This window comes from Thermobia domestica, chromosome 7 (assembly GCF_964235325.1).
Source record: "Thermobia domestica chromosome 7, izTheDome1.hap1.1, whole genome shotgun sequence".
Classification (NCBI taxonomy): Eukaryota; Metazoa; Arthropoda; class Insecta; order Zygentoma; family Lepismatidae; genus Thermobia; species Thermobia domestica.
In genome coordinates this window covers 242,583,374-242,602,282 of record NC_137460.1, presented here as the reverse complement: position 1 = coordinate 242,602,282, position 18,909 = coordinate 242,583,374, and the positions used below count along the sequence as shown (strand labels likewise).

General features: G+C 37.8%; 1 protein-coding gene across 3 annotated transcripts in view; it reads right to left on the bottom strand.

Moving 5' to 3' along the window:
* LOC145690793 (uncharacterized) overlaps nucleotides 1–18,909 on the bottom strand; it is an 89,623-nt gene that overhangs the window by 11,916 nt on the left and 58,798 nt on the right. For all 3 annotated transcript variants that reach the window (XM_081766072.1, XM_081766071.1, XM_081766074.1), the window contains exons 5-6: nucleotides 12,167–12,407; nucleotides 1,225–1,295 (exon numbers count right to left, since the gene is read on the bottom strand). In XM_081766072.1, coding sequence (XP_081622198.1) covers nucleotides 1,225–1,295; nucleotides 12,167–12,407 — 312 coding nt within the window. The remainder of the gene's footprint in view (nucleotides 1–1,224; nucleotides 1,296–12,166; nucleotides 12,408–18,909) is intronic.

Below are 18,909 nucleotides of genomic sequence, written 5' to 3'. Positions count from 1 at the left end.
ACTTCATTCCTCAAACTTCCACAGTCGATGGGTGAACAGTACAGGCTTGAGAAATACAGCATCAAAACACTGTTAAAATGGTAAATTAATTGATCAAATAACTAAACAACACGTGGAAAAATGGGGTTTAGCCTTCTCCAAATCCAGTGCCTTTTCTGTGTGTTATTCCAATACAATTTTTATGTTAATTAAGCTCTGAATTTATCTATTAATCTATCAATACTTTACACTGAGATTTATTTTCTGTACTTGAAAATTATTATTCATAATAATATTTCATTATTATTTAACCAAATACATTTGTAGGAACTTGTTATTTTCAACATAAAGGGCAGAAAAATCCGTAGTAATAAGAGCTTTTCGAAAATGAAAATGAAATCTTTAAGTTTTACGCCCCACGGGTATGCCGGTTAGGCTAAAAGAGGTGGTGATGACGAGAAGTGAAAGAAATTGTGGAGTCAAGAAAGTGGAGGAAACGGGAGAACCTCGAGAAAACCCACATACACTGTGTTTGTCCACTACAAAGCTCACTTGGCACGAGCTGGTATCGAACTAAGGACACCATGCACCAGAGATGAACCCTCTATCACTGAGCCATCGCGACCCAAAGAGCTTTTCGAAATCCTAATTATAGTCAAATGAAGTGCTTTTTGAAATATTTTGTTGACGCACTTCTTTTCTTTTTCGTCAAAAATAAATAAGAAATATAAATAAACAAAAGTAAAAGTATTTTTTTATGTCACAAATACATAACAGCTCATAGATTCGAAACGAGGTAAAATTGAAATGAAATCTTTGAGTTTACGTCCTACAGTAATGCCGGCTAGGCTAAAGAAGACGGTGATAATGAGAAATGAAGGACATGATGGAATGAAGAAAGTAGGAGGAAACGGAAGAACCTCGAGAAAACCCACGCACACTATGTTTGTCCACCACAAAGTGAATCTGGCGCGAGCTGGGATCGAACCAAGAACCCGATGCATCAGAGGTGAACACTCTACCACTAAGCCACCGCGGCCCCCGGTTTCGAAACATGTTTTAAACAGGTTCCTCAAGCGCCATATGTAGAGGAAAACGAGATGAAATCGGTTTATTAGAGAATATCTTTTCTTTGCATTTCATATGACGAGGTTACACGGACGAAGAGACGGAAGAAGTATTCAAGCACAAATCTTATGCATTTCAACATGAAGTGCTCAAATAAAATTAATCCCCAAGTATTACCTGTCTTTAGATTCCACTTCCCTGTCAATCCAAAGATTCGGTTCTTCATTTCCAGCTCCAGAACTCCGATTCTGAAAGAAAGAAAAATATTAAAGATGGGCCTTATATAAATATAGGTATATTTGAACTATGTTTTAAACTACACACTGCTCCTAGGTTAATACAAAATATTTTCGAAGTTTTCAGATACTGCCGAAAGGACATTTTTACATTGAACCATACAACATAATAACAAAGTAAAAGAATATCTGAATGTCAACCATGGCCTGTATCTTCACGGAATTCACCCAATGGGGCTGAGGTAAACTGAGAATAAGTAACGAGTGACAGGCATAGGATCTGGATCTGACATAAAATAACGGGTACTTTCAGTCGATGTGGAAAGTTGAAATTTGGCATGATTATAGCTTCTCTGGACTAACCCACAGAAAAATTGCCAAAAGCGAAAATTTTTATTTTTACGGGGTTTAAAGGGGAAATGAAAAAAAAATCCCTATGTTATTTAAATGGACTTTTTCTTTTTTTTTTTTTTTTTTTTTTTTTTTGAACTTATAGTCTCATGTTTTAGGAACTTGGAATAAAAAAATTGAAATTCGGTATGCTTGTACGTTTTCTATATGATTATTTAATAAAATCACTAAATATATATTTCCAACTTTGGTGGGGTTTTATGGGCAATTAAATATATATTTCCTGTGTTATTTACAGATGGTGATATAAAAATGGAAACACCTGTAGTTGGCAACACGTCAGATGTATGGGTTGGCAGTGGTGTCGTGGCGCCCGCAGCGCCGGACCGCTGGTGGTGGTGTGTTAGGTCGGTCTCCATACTACGTCAGGCGCAGTGGAACAGCAGTGTTCGGTGGCTGCAGCAGACGGAGGTAGTGTAAAATGGGAGACCTCTCAGATTTTCAAATAGGACAAATTGTTGGCACGCGGTTATGTGGAGTGAATGTGACGGCAGTGCCTACTGTGTTAGGTGTGTCGCGTGGGACAGTGTTGAAGATGATGACGGTCTACACAACACACGGGAAAACTACATCGGGGAAGCGGAACAATGGGCGGAAGAAAATCATGAGTGACAGGTCACGCCGGGTATTAAAGCGCATTGTCACGCAGAACCGTCGTGCCACTGCGGAGCAAGTGACGGAGGAACTCAATCAGCACCTCCCCCACCCTGTTTCAACAATCACAGTCTGCCGCGAATTACATGACATGAACTTACGGGGTCGTAATGCACGGGCCAAACCGCTCATCAGGGACCATAACGCTTTCGCACGCCGCAAATGGTGCCGCGACCATGCAACTTGGACCGTTGAGGACTGGAAACGTGTGATATAGTCGGATGAGTCAACCTTAACCCTATTCCCAACCACGGGCCGTGTTTGTGTGTGGAGAACGCCCAAAGAAGCTTATGATCTACAGTGTCTCCGCCCAACTGTGAAACATGGCGGCGGCTCGGTGATGCTGTGAGCCGCAATATTATGGTTTTCATTGAGTCCTGTGGTCACACTTAGCGGACGAATCACTGCCAACGATTATGTCGCAATTTTAGGAGACCACTTGCATCCTATGGTCCGGATGTTGTTCCCGGACAATGATGCCATCTTCCAGGATGATAATGCACCCATTCACACAGCTGGGGTTGTTGCAGCGTGGTTTGAGGAACATGAGGATGAAATTCAACACCTCCCCTGGCCCGCCCAATACCCAGATTTCAACATAATTGAACATCTGTGGTCCGTCTTGGAAACACGACTCCGGCGACGGTTTCCACCCCCATCCTCTCTCACAGAACTGGCCGATGCCCTGCACGAGGAATGGTGTAAAATTCCACTTGCTACCATTCACGACCTCTATGCCTCCATTCCACGTCGCATCAAGGCTGTTCTGAAGGCGAAAGGTGGCCCGACACCATATTAATCTGGTAAGTTACAATTTCGTTCAGGTGTTTCCATTTTTCTGATCACCATCTGTATATGCGACATCTACACCTGAAAATTATTGAGCACTTTTTGTTGTAGGGCTACAATGATTGTCATGATTGTAGCTTTTCGGGACTAACCCACGGGAAAATGGCTAATATATATATATATATATATATATATATATATATATATATATATATATACAGGGTGCGGCACGTAAAACCGGCCCGTCGTAATATTCTGGTATATTGTGTTTTTGGCAACACTTAAATAATCTACCTTCCTAACAAGAGATGGCGTGTCGAGGTCGGGTCGACTTACGTGACCTGCAGCAGTCACGTGCAGCCGCAGCCAGTGAAACAGGACGGTGCAACATACCACACATCAGCTGCATCATTGTCCCTTGTGTATGAGATGTTTACACCAGAGAGGACAATCAGCAAAGGCTTGTGGCCTCCTCGGTCACCAGACTTGTCCACGTGTGACTTTTACTTATGGGGACTGTTAAAGGGAAGAGTATACGAAACAAATCCACACACAATTGAAGAACTCAAGACCAGGATCCAGGATGTCACCAATAACATTACAACACAAGAACTGACAAGGGTATATATGAATCTCCTCAATCGTGCTCACATGTGTGTTGAAGTGGGCGGAGGACACTTTCAGTACCTGCTGTGAAGGAGAGTAGTCATATTCAATACATTACATGTCATTTTATGTGTTCACTTTACGGGCCGGTTTTACGTGCCGCACCCTGTAAAACAAACTTGAAATTTGAAGTGAATGAATTTTGGGTGTAAGAGGTGCGAGGTCGTAGACCAGGCAAACGTGGGAGTTTGGGGGCGAATCCCCAGCTGGCTAAATTCAGAAAATATTAAGAGCAAATGCATGAAATTCACTCTTGATGCAAAGGCTGATACATAAGACATGCGAGCAAATGCGGGGGTCTGGGGAGGAGCCCCAGATAGCCAAAGGCTAGTCAGTTATATAAAATGACAGTTGTAGTTTCAGATATTTTTCTGTTTCACACACCTTTAAACTTTAGCAACTTTTATCATTTCCAATAATATGCATAACAGTTGTACATATTACAGAAAAACACTCAAAAATATTGCAAAAATTTATTTTCAGCTGTTGTCAAGATTTTTTAAAAATTTCACTGTTTAGTTTATCGTTCCACGATTATGCTCTGATAAGGAAGAATGATGATGATAACGAATGAAATGGTGGAATGAAGAAATGAGAGAATTCCAACAAAACGCACACACGGTATCTGTCCATCACAAAATTCAGTTGGCGCGAGTTGGCATTGAACCATAAACTCCACGTACCAGAGGGATTCTACCACTGACAAGGAGACTTACGGAAGCGTCACTCACCGATTTGAATGAAACTTTGCAGACTTGTAGAACATCGAAAAATAATCGACGTGTATTTTTTGTTTCGACAATGATGAAGATTTAAGGGTAGAAACCACCCTTTGAACGTTAGGGGTGGTCTTCAAGCATAGACAAAAAACAATCATTTAATATAGAAGACATACTGCCAGGGGTGTTTACGACAGCTGATTCAGAATCTGACGTCATAATTACAAAATTCAAAATGGCGGATAGAATATAATAATTACAATTACAAACTGTCTTCTGGTTTGAAACTGTCTGCACCTAGCCAACAATTATAGTTGGCAGGGGTTACTACGAGAAGGTTGCACACCGATTTGAAATTCCTTTCTATTGATTTGAAACATCTTTATTTTAACGGAATGCTTGATTAACGTGAGTCTCTACACCTCTCCCTACTCGGTATTCTTATGTATAGCGAGTTCCCTCGCCTCTCACTTTGTCAGAATTTCTCATATCCTCAATTGTTATAATTATGAATTTATTGAGGAAACTCTTCACAGTAATGGTATTTCGTTAAAAAAGGTGTGATGTGTAAACATTGTTTACACCAAACTCACTTTATTACAGCAATAACTGTGACAAATCGCAAAATGCAGCACAATCTTCTTTCAAATAACTGTTTTTGTATCACCTTCGCAGCGCCATGCTACAGAATGGATACTCAATGCGAGATATAAATATGGCCCTGAAAAGGACAAGAACGAAGGACACTGACAACAAGGACAAAAGTGCAGAAGAAACTGTGAATGAAGAACGGAAGAACACAATCTGCCTCCCATACACCGGGAACACTTCTGGAAAGCTCAGCAGACTATTTGCCAGGTACAATATCAGGACAATACACAAGCCTCCAGCAAAAATAAAAAAACTTAATACGATCAACCAAAGACGACTTGGACTTCCGAACTCCTGGAGTTTACCGCATTCCATGTGAATGTGGTAAGTCATATATTGAACAAACAGGACGAACCATTGAAGCCAGATGCAAAGAACACAACAGTTACATCAGACTAAACCAACCAGAAAAATCCGGACTGGCTGAACATAGCATCAAACAGTAACATAAGATTTTGTTCACAGATGCCGAAATAATAGCAAAATGCTCAACAGTTTGGGACAGGAGGATAAAAGAAGCCGTTGCAATCATACAAGAAAAAACGAACCTTAACAGAGACACAGGATTCCAACTGAGTAAAACATGAACACCAATCATATCCCGCCATTTCAAGCACCAATCAGAAGCCGCCATTTCAAGCACCAATCAGAAGCCGCCATTTCAACCACCAATCAGAAGAGTCCAATCATACATACATGAGTATATATATTCCATACACTCCCTTGCACCATCATATTCGCCTGAAGATGAGTACGATGTCAGCCCTCGAAACGTCGCAAGATATAACAGTATTTACCTGGCTGCTAGCCCGAGAAAACCTGTTCACAATACGTCGCCAGGAAAGCTTCAATAGATACTAAATTATATTATTACGGAGATGTAAATTTATGTTATAGTTGTAGAGGACAATATCAGTAAAATGTCTCAAGAAGTTTTTCCACGGCCTAAAGACGAACGCATCAAGAGGTTGAATCCTACCAGTTGTTAGTACCGAATGGTTTCTATTTTGAGGTACTCTTTTATTCGTAAAATAGGTTGAAAAGTTGATTAATTGTTACCACTCCACGAATCTAATAACAAATTGGACTTTGCATTAGACACTGGGAGAAAAACCTCTTGAAACCATGATCTCACAAGACCTCATGTTAATTTTCCCGAATTTGATACTTTCACAAGGACATTTTCAGATTAAAAGATGTTGTTTTGGACTATATGCCCAAATGTTCCATTCTTCTCCTGCAAAATAATTAATAACGGCGATAACAGAACACCATTTTTAGAAATTAAAGGTTGTATGTTGTAGCTGTGAGTCATAGATTTATTGATTTTGCCACACTTTCTACTCTTTGTATCTCTGTAAACGCTATAGTGAGAAGTGAAGAGACTCACTTTAATCAAGCATCCCATTAAAATGAGTACAGAAAGGGCTTTCAAGTTGGTCTGCGATCTCTCGCAGTAATCTCTGCCAACTATAATTGTTCTTTGCTAACTGCAGAGAATTTCAAACCAGAAGACATTCTAGTCACTATATTGGATCCACCATTTTGAATTTTGTAATTTTGACGTCAGACTCTGAATCAGTTGTCCTAAACCCCGCTGGCAGCATGTTTTCTTCTATATTAAATGATTGTTTTCTGTCTATGCTTGGAGACGACCCCTAACTTCAAAGGGTGGTTTCTACCCTTAAATCTTCACAATTGCCGAAACCAAAAAATACGTGTTGATTATTTTTCGATGTTCTACAACTGTGGAAAGTTTTATTCAAATCGGTGAGTGACACTTCCGTGAGTTACCTTGTGAACCACAGAGGCCACCAAAAGATGTATTGTAAAACATCAAAGCACAAAGTATTACAAGGACCCTGTGAATAAAAGACAAAACAAAAACTTGTCAGCAATTACATGTTACACGGTTCTTTGTACTTGAGTTGGCTTGAAAGACATTACTCTGAGATGATATTGTATTGTGATATGTAAATCCACCAACTGCATCACACTGAGGTACACGTGCTGCTCGAAGCACACACTGTCGTTCATGACTTCGGAGTTAAACAAGAACGTACAGTAACAATAATCAATCAGCGAAACCGCGTCGATTCGAAACCCCTGGATATACAGATTGATGAACAAATATGTATCTGTTATGGTGAACACAATAATCCATTTTCACTTATGAACCAATTTCGATATATAACTATTCAAAGTTTTTATACTCCAAAAGCAAGTAGTAAGAATAATCACTAATACTTCATATTATACAGAGTGGCCCAAAAGTAGGTATACAGTCCCATACTGAACAACTCATTGTTTTTAATATCATTTCTTATTGTTATCCATCAGGTAGAATTAGTTTCTTTACTGTTTGTTCTTAAATATCTTAAGCTCGGAACAGCCGAAGCAAATAAACCTATAAGCTAGAATGTTATACTTGATCAATGCAGGGGTGTATATCTACTTTTGGGCCACCTTGTAGTTCTTGCAGAACGCTATTCAAAGATCTAAATATTCTTCCACTTCTTTCATTATATACGTACACGAAATATTACTCTTGGTCTACAAGAACTGTCCAAAAAGAACTGAGATAAATATGGATATAATACGATAACGATGTCATATCTCCAAGTTCCCCTTCATAATACCTCTTTGTTTTCGAAAACAATTGCATACAAAGGTGTACAACTCATTGTACTCATTGTCTAATCAAATTAAGTCTCTTATCAAACACGAAAGTTTCAAAAAGTCAATACGTACTCTGTTGCTAAATCACTGTTTTTACAGTCTGGAAGAATACTTGCAAACTGATCTAGGTTCTATTAAGCCGTAAATGTAATTTTTGTGCATATTATAATTATCTATTTCGTACCAAAAAAAAAAAAAAAATCTGTATAAGGAAACCACAGTATTTTATCCTGTTTTTCTATCATCTAGGAAATATTGTAAAAGTAGGTATGTTTTTAGTATAATATGAATATATATTTGTATAGTCACATCATTGACATGCTCTATATTATATGGCAATCAGCCAATGTAAATGGTCATTGAACGCAATAAAATTCAATTCAATTTGAGAGTATTAACAAGTATGCAGTTTAGTGAGTAGTTCCATCTTTTTAAGGAAATGTAGAAGTTTCGTTGACCTGCAGACCTTACTTCTTTTGTCTTTAGAAAAATAAGCAGATGTTTCTTATAGACGCAGTTCTCATTTATTATTAATTTATACATTACATTTTACCATCGGGACATTACATTGTATTGACGTAATCATTCGCATATTTTTACTTTCGGCCTGAAGTTTCAAAAATCTGGTTCGATATGCATTCTTTTATATAAAATTCTTATGTCAGATCAACCAGGAATATTATTCGACACACCACTTCAGTTCTTGAAATAAGTCTGTGACAAATGCGACAACAAAATTCTAATATATATATATATATATATAGAGAGAGAGAGAGGGTGGTAGGTAACTCCACCGAAAAACTTTGGGAGGCTTTTCCTTATACGAGATGAGAAAAAAAAGTTCTAATAAACATGGGTCGAAAAATGTCTCTTTTCAGAGTTATGAACTAGGGAAAATTCGAAATATCACGTTTCAAAACGCCCTGGCTTAGACACTATAGGACCTATCCTAAGCGGTTTAAGGAATTACACAGGAACTGGTATACGATTTATCTAAATATCTATGTTTCAAAATTCACCAATACCAGCGAAACGAATGCACCATTAGTACTTAAAGGAGTATCCCTATACTTCAACTTCCTTTTTACAGTTTCTTTCACCGATAACGGAGGATGGTAAAACATGGATATTTAGATAGAGTACATACTAGTTCTTGTGTAATTCCTTAAACCGCTTGGGATAGGTCCAATAGTTTCTAAGTTACGGAGTTTTGAAAAGTGATTTTTCGAATTTTCAATGGATCATAACTCTGAAAGGAGACTTTTTCGACTCATATTTATTAGAACTGTTTTCTTTCATTTCGTATAAGGAATCGCCTCCCAAAGTTTTTCGGTGGAGTTACCTACCACCCTCTCTCTCTCTCTGTATATATATAACGGTATGGTGCTAAATTCGTTGTACAAAAGCAGAGGAGTGATTCCTGAGAGTAAAACAAACAAATAAGTTCCAATAAACATAGGGCGAAAACCTCATCGTTTACGTGTTATAGGCTGCCAAAAACAAACAAACAAATAATAATAATAATAATAATAATAATAATAATAATAATAATAATAATAATAATAAAATAAAATAAAATAAAATAAAATAAAATAAAGGTTCATAGCTCCAAAACTATGGGACCTATCTTGGTCGGGTCAAGACTTCACTTAGGAACTAGTATGTGCTCTATCCAAAACTACATGTTTTAGAATCATAAGGTACTCACGCAACAATTTTTATAGAGGGAGTCTGACTACGGGCCTATGAGATAAATTACTCTCCAACTACCTCCATAAAAATTGTTGCGTGAGTACCTTAGGATTCTAAAGCATGTATTTTTGGATAGAGCACACACTAGTTCCTAAGTGAAGTCTTGACCCGACCAAGGTAGGTCCCATAGTTTTGGAGCTATGAACCTTTAAAATTCATTTTTTCATGTTTTCGGCAGCCTATAATACGTAAACTATGAAGTTTTCGCCCTACGTTTATTGGAACTTTTTTGTTTGTTTTACTCTCAGGAATCACTCCTCTGCTTTTGTACAACGAATTTAGCGCCATACTGTATATATAAGAATTTAGAAATCTGTTGCGGTGAATTTGCAACGAAAATACACGAACGAAGCAGAATAAAACTTTTTTCGCCGATTTTTCTACACCTTAACTAATTCTATTTTGTGTTAACTATTTTAGTTTTATTTTGTGTTTTGAGTACCACACTTCTGTCACATATAAATATTACTTGTTTTCGGAGTATAAAAGGTTAATATGCACGCGTATACATGGTTTGTCACCTAAACATGTTTCATATAATACTAATAGCGAACTGGATCTTGTATCTACTATAGGTCCATCGGAGACCGGATTGGGGGGGGGGGGGGGAATAGTCATTCTGTCAGTATTTGAATCAGCAGATATATCAAGTTGAAATCTGTGATTTGTCTGAGTTCTTGATAATTCCGAAAATCCTAAATATCAATCTGTAAAGTTAAATCAACCGCATTAAATTTAAATATGTATTTTCCTTTTGCTTTTATATTATGCTGTCCCACCAATGATCAAGTTTTCCTCTATCTAAATTGAGCTTTGGGCTCTTTATCCTAATAAAAAATGATTCAGGTACGTTTCTTAAGTATTGTAGAAACAAAACTGTAAAACCTCTATTTTTTTTTACAATTTTGTGTCGTGGATCCTATGGATATCTTGATAAGCCTGAAGTAGAGGAGTCTTCTCCTGCTGCCTCTAATGTGTTCGCAGAGTTTTTTTTTATTTTTTTTTCGGTCATTTCTATGCAGAAATTACAAATGCATGACCCAGTGTAAATCCCTCAGGGTCCTGGTTTTATCAAGACATCTGCAGAAGTCAGAAACAAAACTGAAAAAGTGGAGGTTTTCATTTTTTTTTTTTAAATTAAAGCAAAAGGACCAAAACTCAATTTAGATAGAAGGAATCTTGATCACATGTGGATAATCATAATATAGAACAAGTGGAACAGCATTAATATCGAACCAAAACAAAAATAACAAATTAAATTTAGTATGTTTTATTTAACTTTATAGATTCTTATTCAAGATTTTTGGAATTATCAAAAATTTAAGACACCTCAATTTTCAACTTGATGTAAATTTTGATCTGTCTAGAGTGATCCACAGAAAAAATTGAATTTAGATAGAAGGAATCTTGATCACATGTGGATAATCATAATACAGAACAAGTGGAACAGCATTAATATCGAACCAAAACAAAAATAACAAATTAAATTTAGTATGTTTTATTTAACTTTATAGATTCTTATTCAAGATTTTTTGGAATTATCAAAAATTTAAGACACCTCAATTTTCAACTTGATGTAAATTTTGATCTGTCTAGAGTGATCCACAGAAAAAATTGAATTTAGATAGAAGGAATCTTGATCACATGTGGATAATCATAATACAGAACAAGTGGAACAGCATTAATATCGAACCAAAACAAAAATAACAAATTAAATTTAGTATGTTTTATTTAACTTTATAGATTCTTATTCAAGATTTTTGGAATTATCAAAAATTTAAGACACCTCAATTTTCAACTTGATGTAAATTTTGATCTGTCTAGAGTGATCCACAAAAAAAATTGAATGTTGTCTGTATATTTTTCTAGTCAAAGTTCAGAAGCGTGTAATAACGATGTTTTAGTGAAAATACAAATACGAAATTTATACAAATAGCTGCAAATATACCAAATGCCAATTAAATGAAAATGAAATCTTTCATTTAACGTCTCCACGATTATGCCCTTTGGGCTAAAGGAGACGATAATTAAGGCAAGTGAATTGGTGGAATATGGGAGGAAACGGGAATACTTTGAAAAAACTCACACACACCATGTGGTCCACCACAAACTTATTTGGCCGGGGGATCGAACCAGGGACCCCCAAGTACTAGAGGTAAGCACTCTACCACTGAGCCACCGTGTACCCAAATGTCAATTAAGGGCAAGTGAGTAAGAACATAAACGATACCAACCGGAATTTAAGTATTAGAAGTGTAATAAGTGTTCTGTGAAACTAGATTGGTCCGGGAAGTCTTTGAACTCATTCTCTTTACAGGACAATACAGAAAGCAGTTAAAGATGAGAATGTACGAGTTGCAGCTTACAAGAGGTAAGAAACGGTTGCGAATACGACGCCTGCGCGAGTCGAAATATCAACATAAATTAAAAAGAAGACCAAGGGTACAAAGGTATAAATACATTATTATAGATATATATTACGTTTCCATAACTAAAATGTCATAGACTTGGTACAAAATTTCGAAATTCGTAACATAAATAAATAAAAATAATTTAACTTACTGTATAGTTTGTATTTTGAAGACGACTCAAAATTGTGTTCAAGATTTCGTTTTCGCCTTTTCCCCAATCCTTCGGCGCATCTACTCTACGTCCACTTGGACCATACGCCCGCATAGCTTCCTTTCTCTTCTTCTGCTTCGTAGCCTTGTACTGCTTTTTGCTTTCCTTGGCTGAGGTCTTCATGAAGCGCTCTATATAATCAGTTGATTCACAGTGCACGGTAGGAGCTTCCACTTTTGAGCTGTAAGATAAAACACATACTCTGCTGTTTATGAAAACTGTAACAGCAAGAAATATACATGTACGTGGAATGAAATTTACATCACAGATTCGATACACTCTTACACAGAAATGACAAGTAGTATGTGCGTTAAGGAGTAGGTGTGTCACCGTTCGGAAAGATGAATAACAATCTGCTACTTAGCAGTATATTTTAAGACATATAAAGTACAATGAAAAATAGCAGCTCCTACAAACCTATCCCGGTTAAACTGAGTTCTAAACTTCTTCGCAATGGTACGTTTCAGAGTACCTCGCGCACGTGCAACGACAAAACAGGAATTGTTACGAACACTAAATATTCAACTACTAGACACTCATCATAAAATCTCAAATATTTGTACAAACTCACACATGGCCAACTCAGGTCCGATACGTTGCTCTCACAAGGTACATTCGCGAAGTGTTCCCTCAGGATTCGTCTAAAATTGATTTAAATGCAAAGTTCTCCGCGGGTCAATGTGTATTGTACTAATTTTAGCGGCCCATACGGGTAATTTGTATATTTATGGGCCTTCATATATACGGAAATAAATCATACACTACCATAACGCTCGGTCACAAAATTGCTTTTTAGTTTCTTCAGATGCAACTGAACATGAATGTGGGTTACAAAACAAATTGGATCAAGTACTGCTTCTCTGACACGTGTTACCCACACCGGCGGCCATCTTGGATCCTCCATATTAGATTCATATTTCGGTTTTTCAAATGCGAATAGATGCATGTGATACATCAAATTCATATAAAATTTTCTCGGAAACTCATTGGCGTAGTGAGTTTTACGGTAGCTTGTACCGTTTGGAAGGTATTGCATGTTAAATGTCAGGCACTTTACGAGCATTCAACCAAATAGAAAGTTGTGTACGGCCATGTGTGTATATGTAATCTTTTACGTGATATATCGTTGACGAAATATTCTCTGAACGTAGATACATACAGACACATAGACGTAAATACGGAAATGGTAGGTCTTCACCCAAATCTGGTCGTATCTAGATTTACATTAGGCATTTTCACCGTAATACAATACTTCTTGTTATAGTATGACATGGAAGTAATAACAATTACTCACAGAAATGTAATAAGATTATGACACCAATGTTGTAAACAGTTTATTTATACCTACAGTATTTTTCCAGTTAGTTATTGTTTTGATTTGTCAACATCAAAAACGTAAGCGTAACTGATATTACTCTGCAATGTCTATTCGTGAAGTGCCTGGAAAGATTTAACATGCAATACCTACCAAACGGTACAAGCTACGCTAAAATTAACTACACCAGTGAATTTCCGAGAAAATTGTACATGAGTTTGATGTATCACTTGCACCTATTCCCATTTGAAAAATCGAAAGCTGAATCCAATATGGAGGATCCAATATGGCCGCCGGTGTGGATAACATGTGTCAGAGAAGCAGTACTTGATCCAACTTGTTTTGCATATACCCACATTCATGTTCAGTGGCATCTAAAGAAACTAAAAGCAACTTTGTGATCGAGCGTTATAGTAGTGTATGATTGAATTCCGAATATATGAAGGCCCATTAATAATCAAATTACCCGTATGGGCCGCTAAAATTAGTATAATACACATTGACCCGTGGAGAACTTTGCATTTAAATCAGTTTTACACGAATCCCGAAGAGACACTTCGCGAATGTACCTTGTCTGAATTGTATTTTCCAATTGCATTGAAACAAACACGTAACACACATCTTTTTCATATAGTAGACCTAGACTGCCAATAATTCTACAGGTTGCGCTCTCTGTTCTACAGGCTTCCTAAGTTATACATTGATTTTGAATTTAACGTACCTTTCAGCAGCAAGGCTCTATGAGACGTGAACCTACAGCTTAACGTAGAATTCGAACCACATGAGCTCCCGCCGGGAATCGAATTCGGGTCTTCCACGCCAAAGGTTACATAACGAGATCTCACATAATTCTAAAGCAGCATGTAACTCTACATTATAATGTCATTTTAATGGATAAATTCTCGTCAGCTATTGTCAACCTTTCTTGTAATTACTTGAATGATATTTTATTATTATTATTGCCCTATCAGGGTGTCTACTAAAATTCAACAATGAAATTTTATGACTTTTTCGTGATCTTTCCTTTACTAAACCATAAAATTTCGTAACATTCAAAAACTAATTACAGTGTCTACACTCTTTAGCCTTTATTTTATAAAAGCTTTCACAGGCTGTTCCCTGAAGCGATAGAAACTTTGTGTCTTCTCACATCACTTTCAGTATATTCATTGTATATAGTCAGTCTGTCCGGTAACTAACCAACAGCAAAGACTCACAAATCCACTAATCTTATAATTACATAACTAAATACACATTAACTGACAAGTCCTTTGCAACCATTTAAAGATGTCACATTGACTGTAAACAGTTGAATTGACGGATTCTATTTCTCTTTTAAGTTGGCTAATATTGTTTTACCCTTTTTTGAGCCTTTTCGATCTCCTTCCGAAGTGCTTCAACTTCCTCCTCGACCTGTTGTAACAATCTCCTTTTCTTCTACTCTCTAAGGTATTCTGATTCCATCTTGATTTTGTTTTCTTTTTCTGTGTTCCTCATTGAATTTTTCATGCATGCGATAAAAGAGTGCTTTGTTTGCAATTTGGTAGTCTAAAGCCGACCGTAGATATTTTTGGCGGTGAATTTTGACGTTTTATAAAACAAAACTTTTCCAGTCTCTAATTATATTTGTACAGATAAAAGAATCGCGACCCACAAATTTCGTGACTTTCTCTTGACTTTCATGACCGTTTTCTGATTTCGTGACTCTTGTGACCGGTAGACACTCTGCCTATATTATGATCTCTTAGAATCGAGTGAAGTTGATTTTGAGTGCAATGTCCCTTTCAGCACCGAGGCTATATGAGACGTGAACCTACAGCTTAATGTGGAATCCGAACCACATGAGCTCCCGCCGGGAACTGAACCTAGGTCTCCCACGCAAAAGGCGCTCAGCCACGAAAAAGTTGATCTCTTAGATTTGTCAGCTATTCCAGTGTAAACTGGTGTTTAGCTGTATCTGGAATTATGTTAGTACATAAATAAAATAAATAAATATCAATTTTTGCAAGTGAATAAAAATTGTCTATTATTATTCGCGAGGAACGATATACTTTTAAGCGTCACAAAAGTTCATTTTTTTATTTTCTCGAAAACTACATATAAGAATTTATCCTCAAGCATGTTATCTGGTTTATCTGGATATGAGTTATCGATTGATATACCGTCAGTAAAGGCACGTAGGGGCGTAAGTCGCAAAACTGTGAGTTTGAGTTATGAGCATCATGCGTGCAATCATAAAACATTTAGAGCTGAATTCCTTATATGAATGGAGATATGAGTTGTTTGCAAATGGCGTAGACAACTCATCCACCAAATTGCATCCAAATTCCTACAGAATACAGAGATTGTTCAGTCTACATTTGGCCAATTTCGACTTACCTAAAAATTTAGAAGAATCCATGGCGCCAGGTCCGTAAGTGCTCGATGTGTTTTCCTTGGTTCCTAACAACAGCCCGACAGCGTAATTTCCACTGTAATAGGTTTCTCTGAAGGATTGGGAAAGGAATCTTGTCCCATTTCCTTTGCACAGCTTTCCAAAGTCCTTCCACAGTTGTCACATGCCGTTTTCCCAAAGCCCGCTTCAGCAATCCAAATCGACAATAGTCCATATGACTTGCAACTGGAGATTTAACAGGTACCTCATTGAAAGGTATCACCTGTATCTCCCTGTAGAATGCAAGGGATGATCGTGAGGTATGTGATGAGGCCTTGTCCATGTGAATGCGCACTAGATTGGCGTCATTTCCGTATATTGTTGGAATCTCATGCTCGTAGATCGGCCGCACGATTTGCTCTTGAAAATACTGCGAATTTATTTTGCAGTTCTTCGCCACTCTACGAATCTTCAGTTTACCTCGGTAACAGTAGCCAGTAACGACCATGAACCCTTTTGGGAAGGATTCTTTACAGACACGGACCCACCTTCTGAAGTTCTTGGCGCCTTCCTCTCGGTACATGATGGCTTTCGATTTGCCGCAGTCGGGAAGGTAAATCCGTACTTCATCGAGTGTTACGACGTACATCCACCTTTCTTTTGCCAGATGCCGTTCGTACAGCTTCCGGGCGTTACACTCGTTCCTTTTGGTGGGCATCCGTGAGAAGATGGCCGCGAGCTTTCATGACTTTTTCCAGCTTGAGTTGACGGTGTAACGTCCGGCCCACAGTCCCCAAAGACACGTCAAGACGATTAGCCCCACCTTTGTTGGCGGATTTTCTTGCATTGCCATTTTGCGAAGTTTCCTCTGAATGGTGGATGTGGCCTTGGTGCATTCCCGCTTTCTAGGCAACTTCATTGGTGATCCAAACGGTGGAGCTTCGTTGCCCTTGTGATTTTTAATAACATTTTTTATTCCACTTAAACTGATGTTGCAACCATTCTTCTTGCACTATTTTCTAATGACAGAAACACTAAAGTGGGCGTCATAAAGAGCCGCAACATAGCCTTCCCAAAACCTGCTTAGTTTGGGCGGCATTTTGGTCACAGAGCGGAAACCCACAAACTTGGAAACAAATTTAACACAACACTCACAACAATGGTCCTGTTTTGTGCGTTATTGTCGTCCGCGCGGAAAAACAACTCCGTTCCCAGGAAGCCACTGCACAACACTGCAGGAAGCCACGAGCCAGGTCGGGTGAGTTCATTCTGCCCGGGAGGGGGAAGGAACGAAATCGACCAAACGTAGGCTGAACAACCTCTGTACGACAAACAAACACGTCTATCCCTGGGACTACCAAAGTTTCATAAAATTACCACTATTGCTGTCAGTCTGCTGAATCATGTATGGCGGAAAATTGTACACTCTTAGTGGATAATTCACTGTATTTGGAGCATAATGCTATATGGAAGTATGTAGCAGAAATCCTGTTTAACGAGGAGCAGTGCGTATTTGGCCAGAAATAGAGCTAAAATTGAGATCACGAAAAAAGGGAAAGGGTGTTTCATGGGACTCTAGTGACATGTGTCGCTAGAATAAATGAACGTATCATTAAAGGAACACCTATTTGTTAGGAAGACGAATCACTACTGTTACAGATTCAAGAAGTGGATTTCATAGCAGCCAAAATGAAGTACCGCAACTTGTACCAGATCGTCGAGCTGAATTTGTTCATGGAAGAAACATATCTAAAGATAAATTCATTGAAAGCACAGTCTGTGCAGGTATGACTAACTGTTTTGTTATTGAAACAGATTTACTGTTACTGCGAGCTATTCTTAATCACCACCAACAGATGTGAGTTCCTTCGTTGCCGCCCACGGCGGGAGTGCTACGTTCCAAGAGCTCAGGTTTACCTAATCTCTCATGCAGTTTATATTTACCCTTTTAAGTGGAAGTGATATGCAAATCCTCGGAAATTATCACATCAAAAAGGGGAGAACACAGATGAATCTTTTATGACTGATGGCTGGAGGTCATCATCGCTTTCGGCGACACAATCATACAATGTTGTTTATAATCTAAATATTTGTGAATATGAAGATGAGTAGCACGTATGGTTGAGTAGAGTTAATTCTGTTCTGCTTGTGAGATATCTGACGGTTATACCTAGGAACATCTTTTTTGACATCAACCATGGTACATCTGAACAAACATCTTGCGTTAAAAATTTGGAGACACGGGTTTTCCGAAGACTTGGGCCTGCATTACTTGCAGCTAAAAGGATAGATATAAACTAAAAAAGAAGATTTTAAGCTCATGACATGTAGCAATTTTACCGTGGTAAGCCACGAAAGAAGTGACGCTTGTCCATGGTGAATAATAAAAGCTCGCAGTAACAATAAAGTTGCTTCAATAACTAAAACATTTACTGACATACCTACACAGACTGTGCCTTCAATAAATTTATCTTTAAATATGTTTCTTCCATGAACAATTTCAGCTCGATGATCTGATACAAGTTATGGTACCTCATTTCGGCTGCTATGAAATCCACTTCTTGAATCTGTAACAGTAGTGATTCGTTTTCCTTTCGAATAGATGTTCCTTTAATGACATGTTCAGCTATTCTAGTGACACATGTCACTAGAGTTTCCCATAAAACATCCTTTCCCTTTTATCGTGATCCCAATTTTAGCTCTATTTCTGGCCAAATACGCACTGCTCCTCGCTAAACAGGATGTCTGCTACATACTTCCAAATAGCAGTATGCTTTAAATATGGTGAATTATCCACTAAGAGTGTACAATTTTCCGCCACACATGATTCAGCAGACTGACTTAACAATCATGGTAATTTTATGAAACTTTGGTAGTCCCAGGGATAGACAGTGTTTGTTTGTGTCGTATTCTGTAGGGATTTGGATGCAATTTGATGTTAAACGGTGCAGTTTTGCAGTGTCAGTCTCTTGCCGAAGTACTTTGACCTGAAAG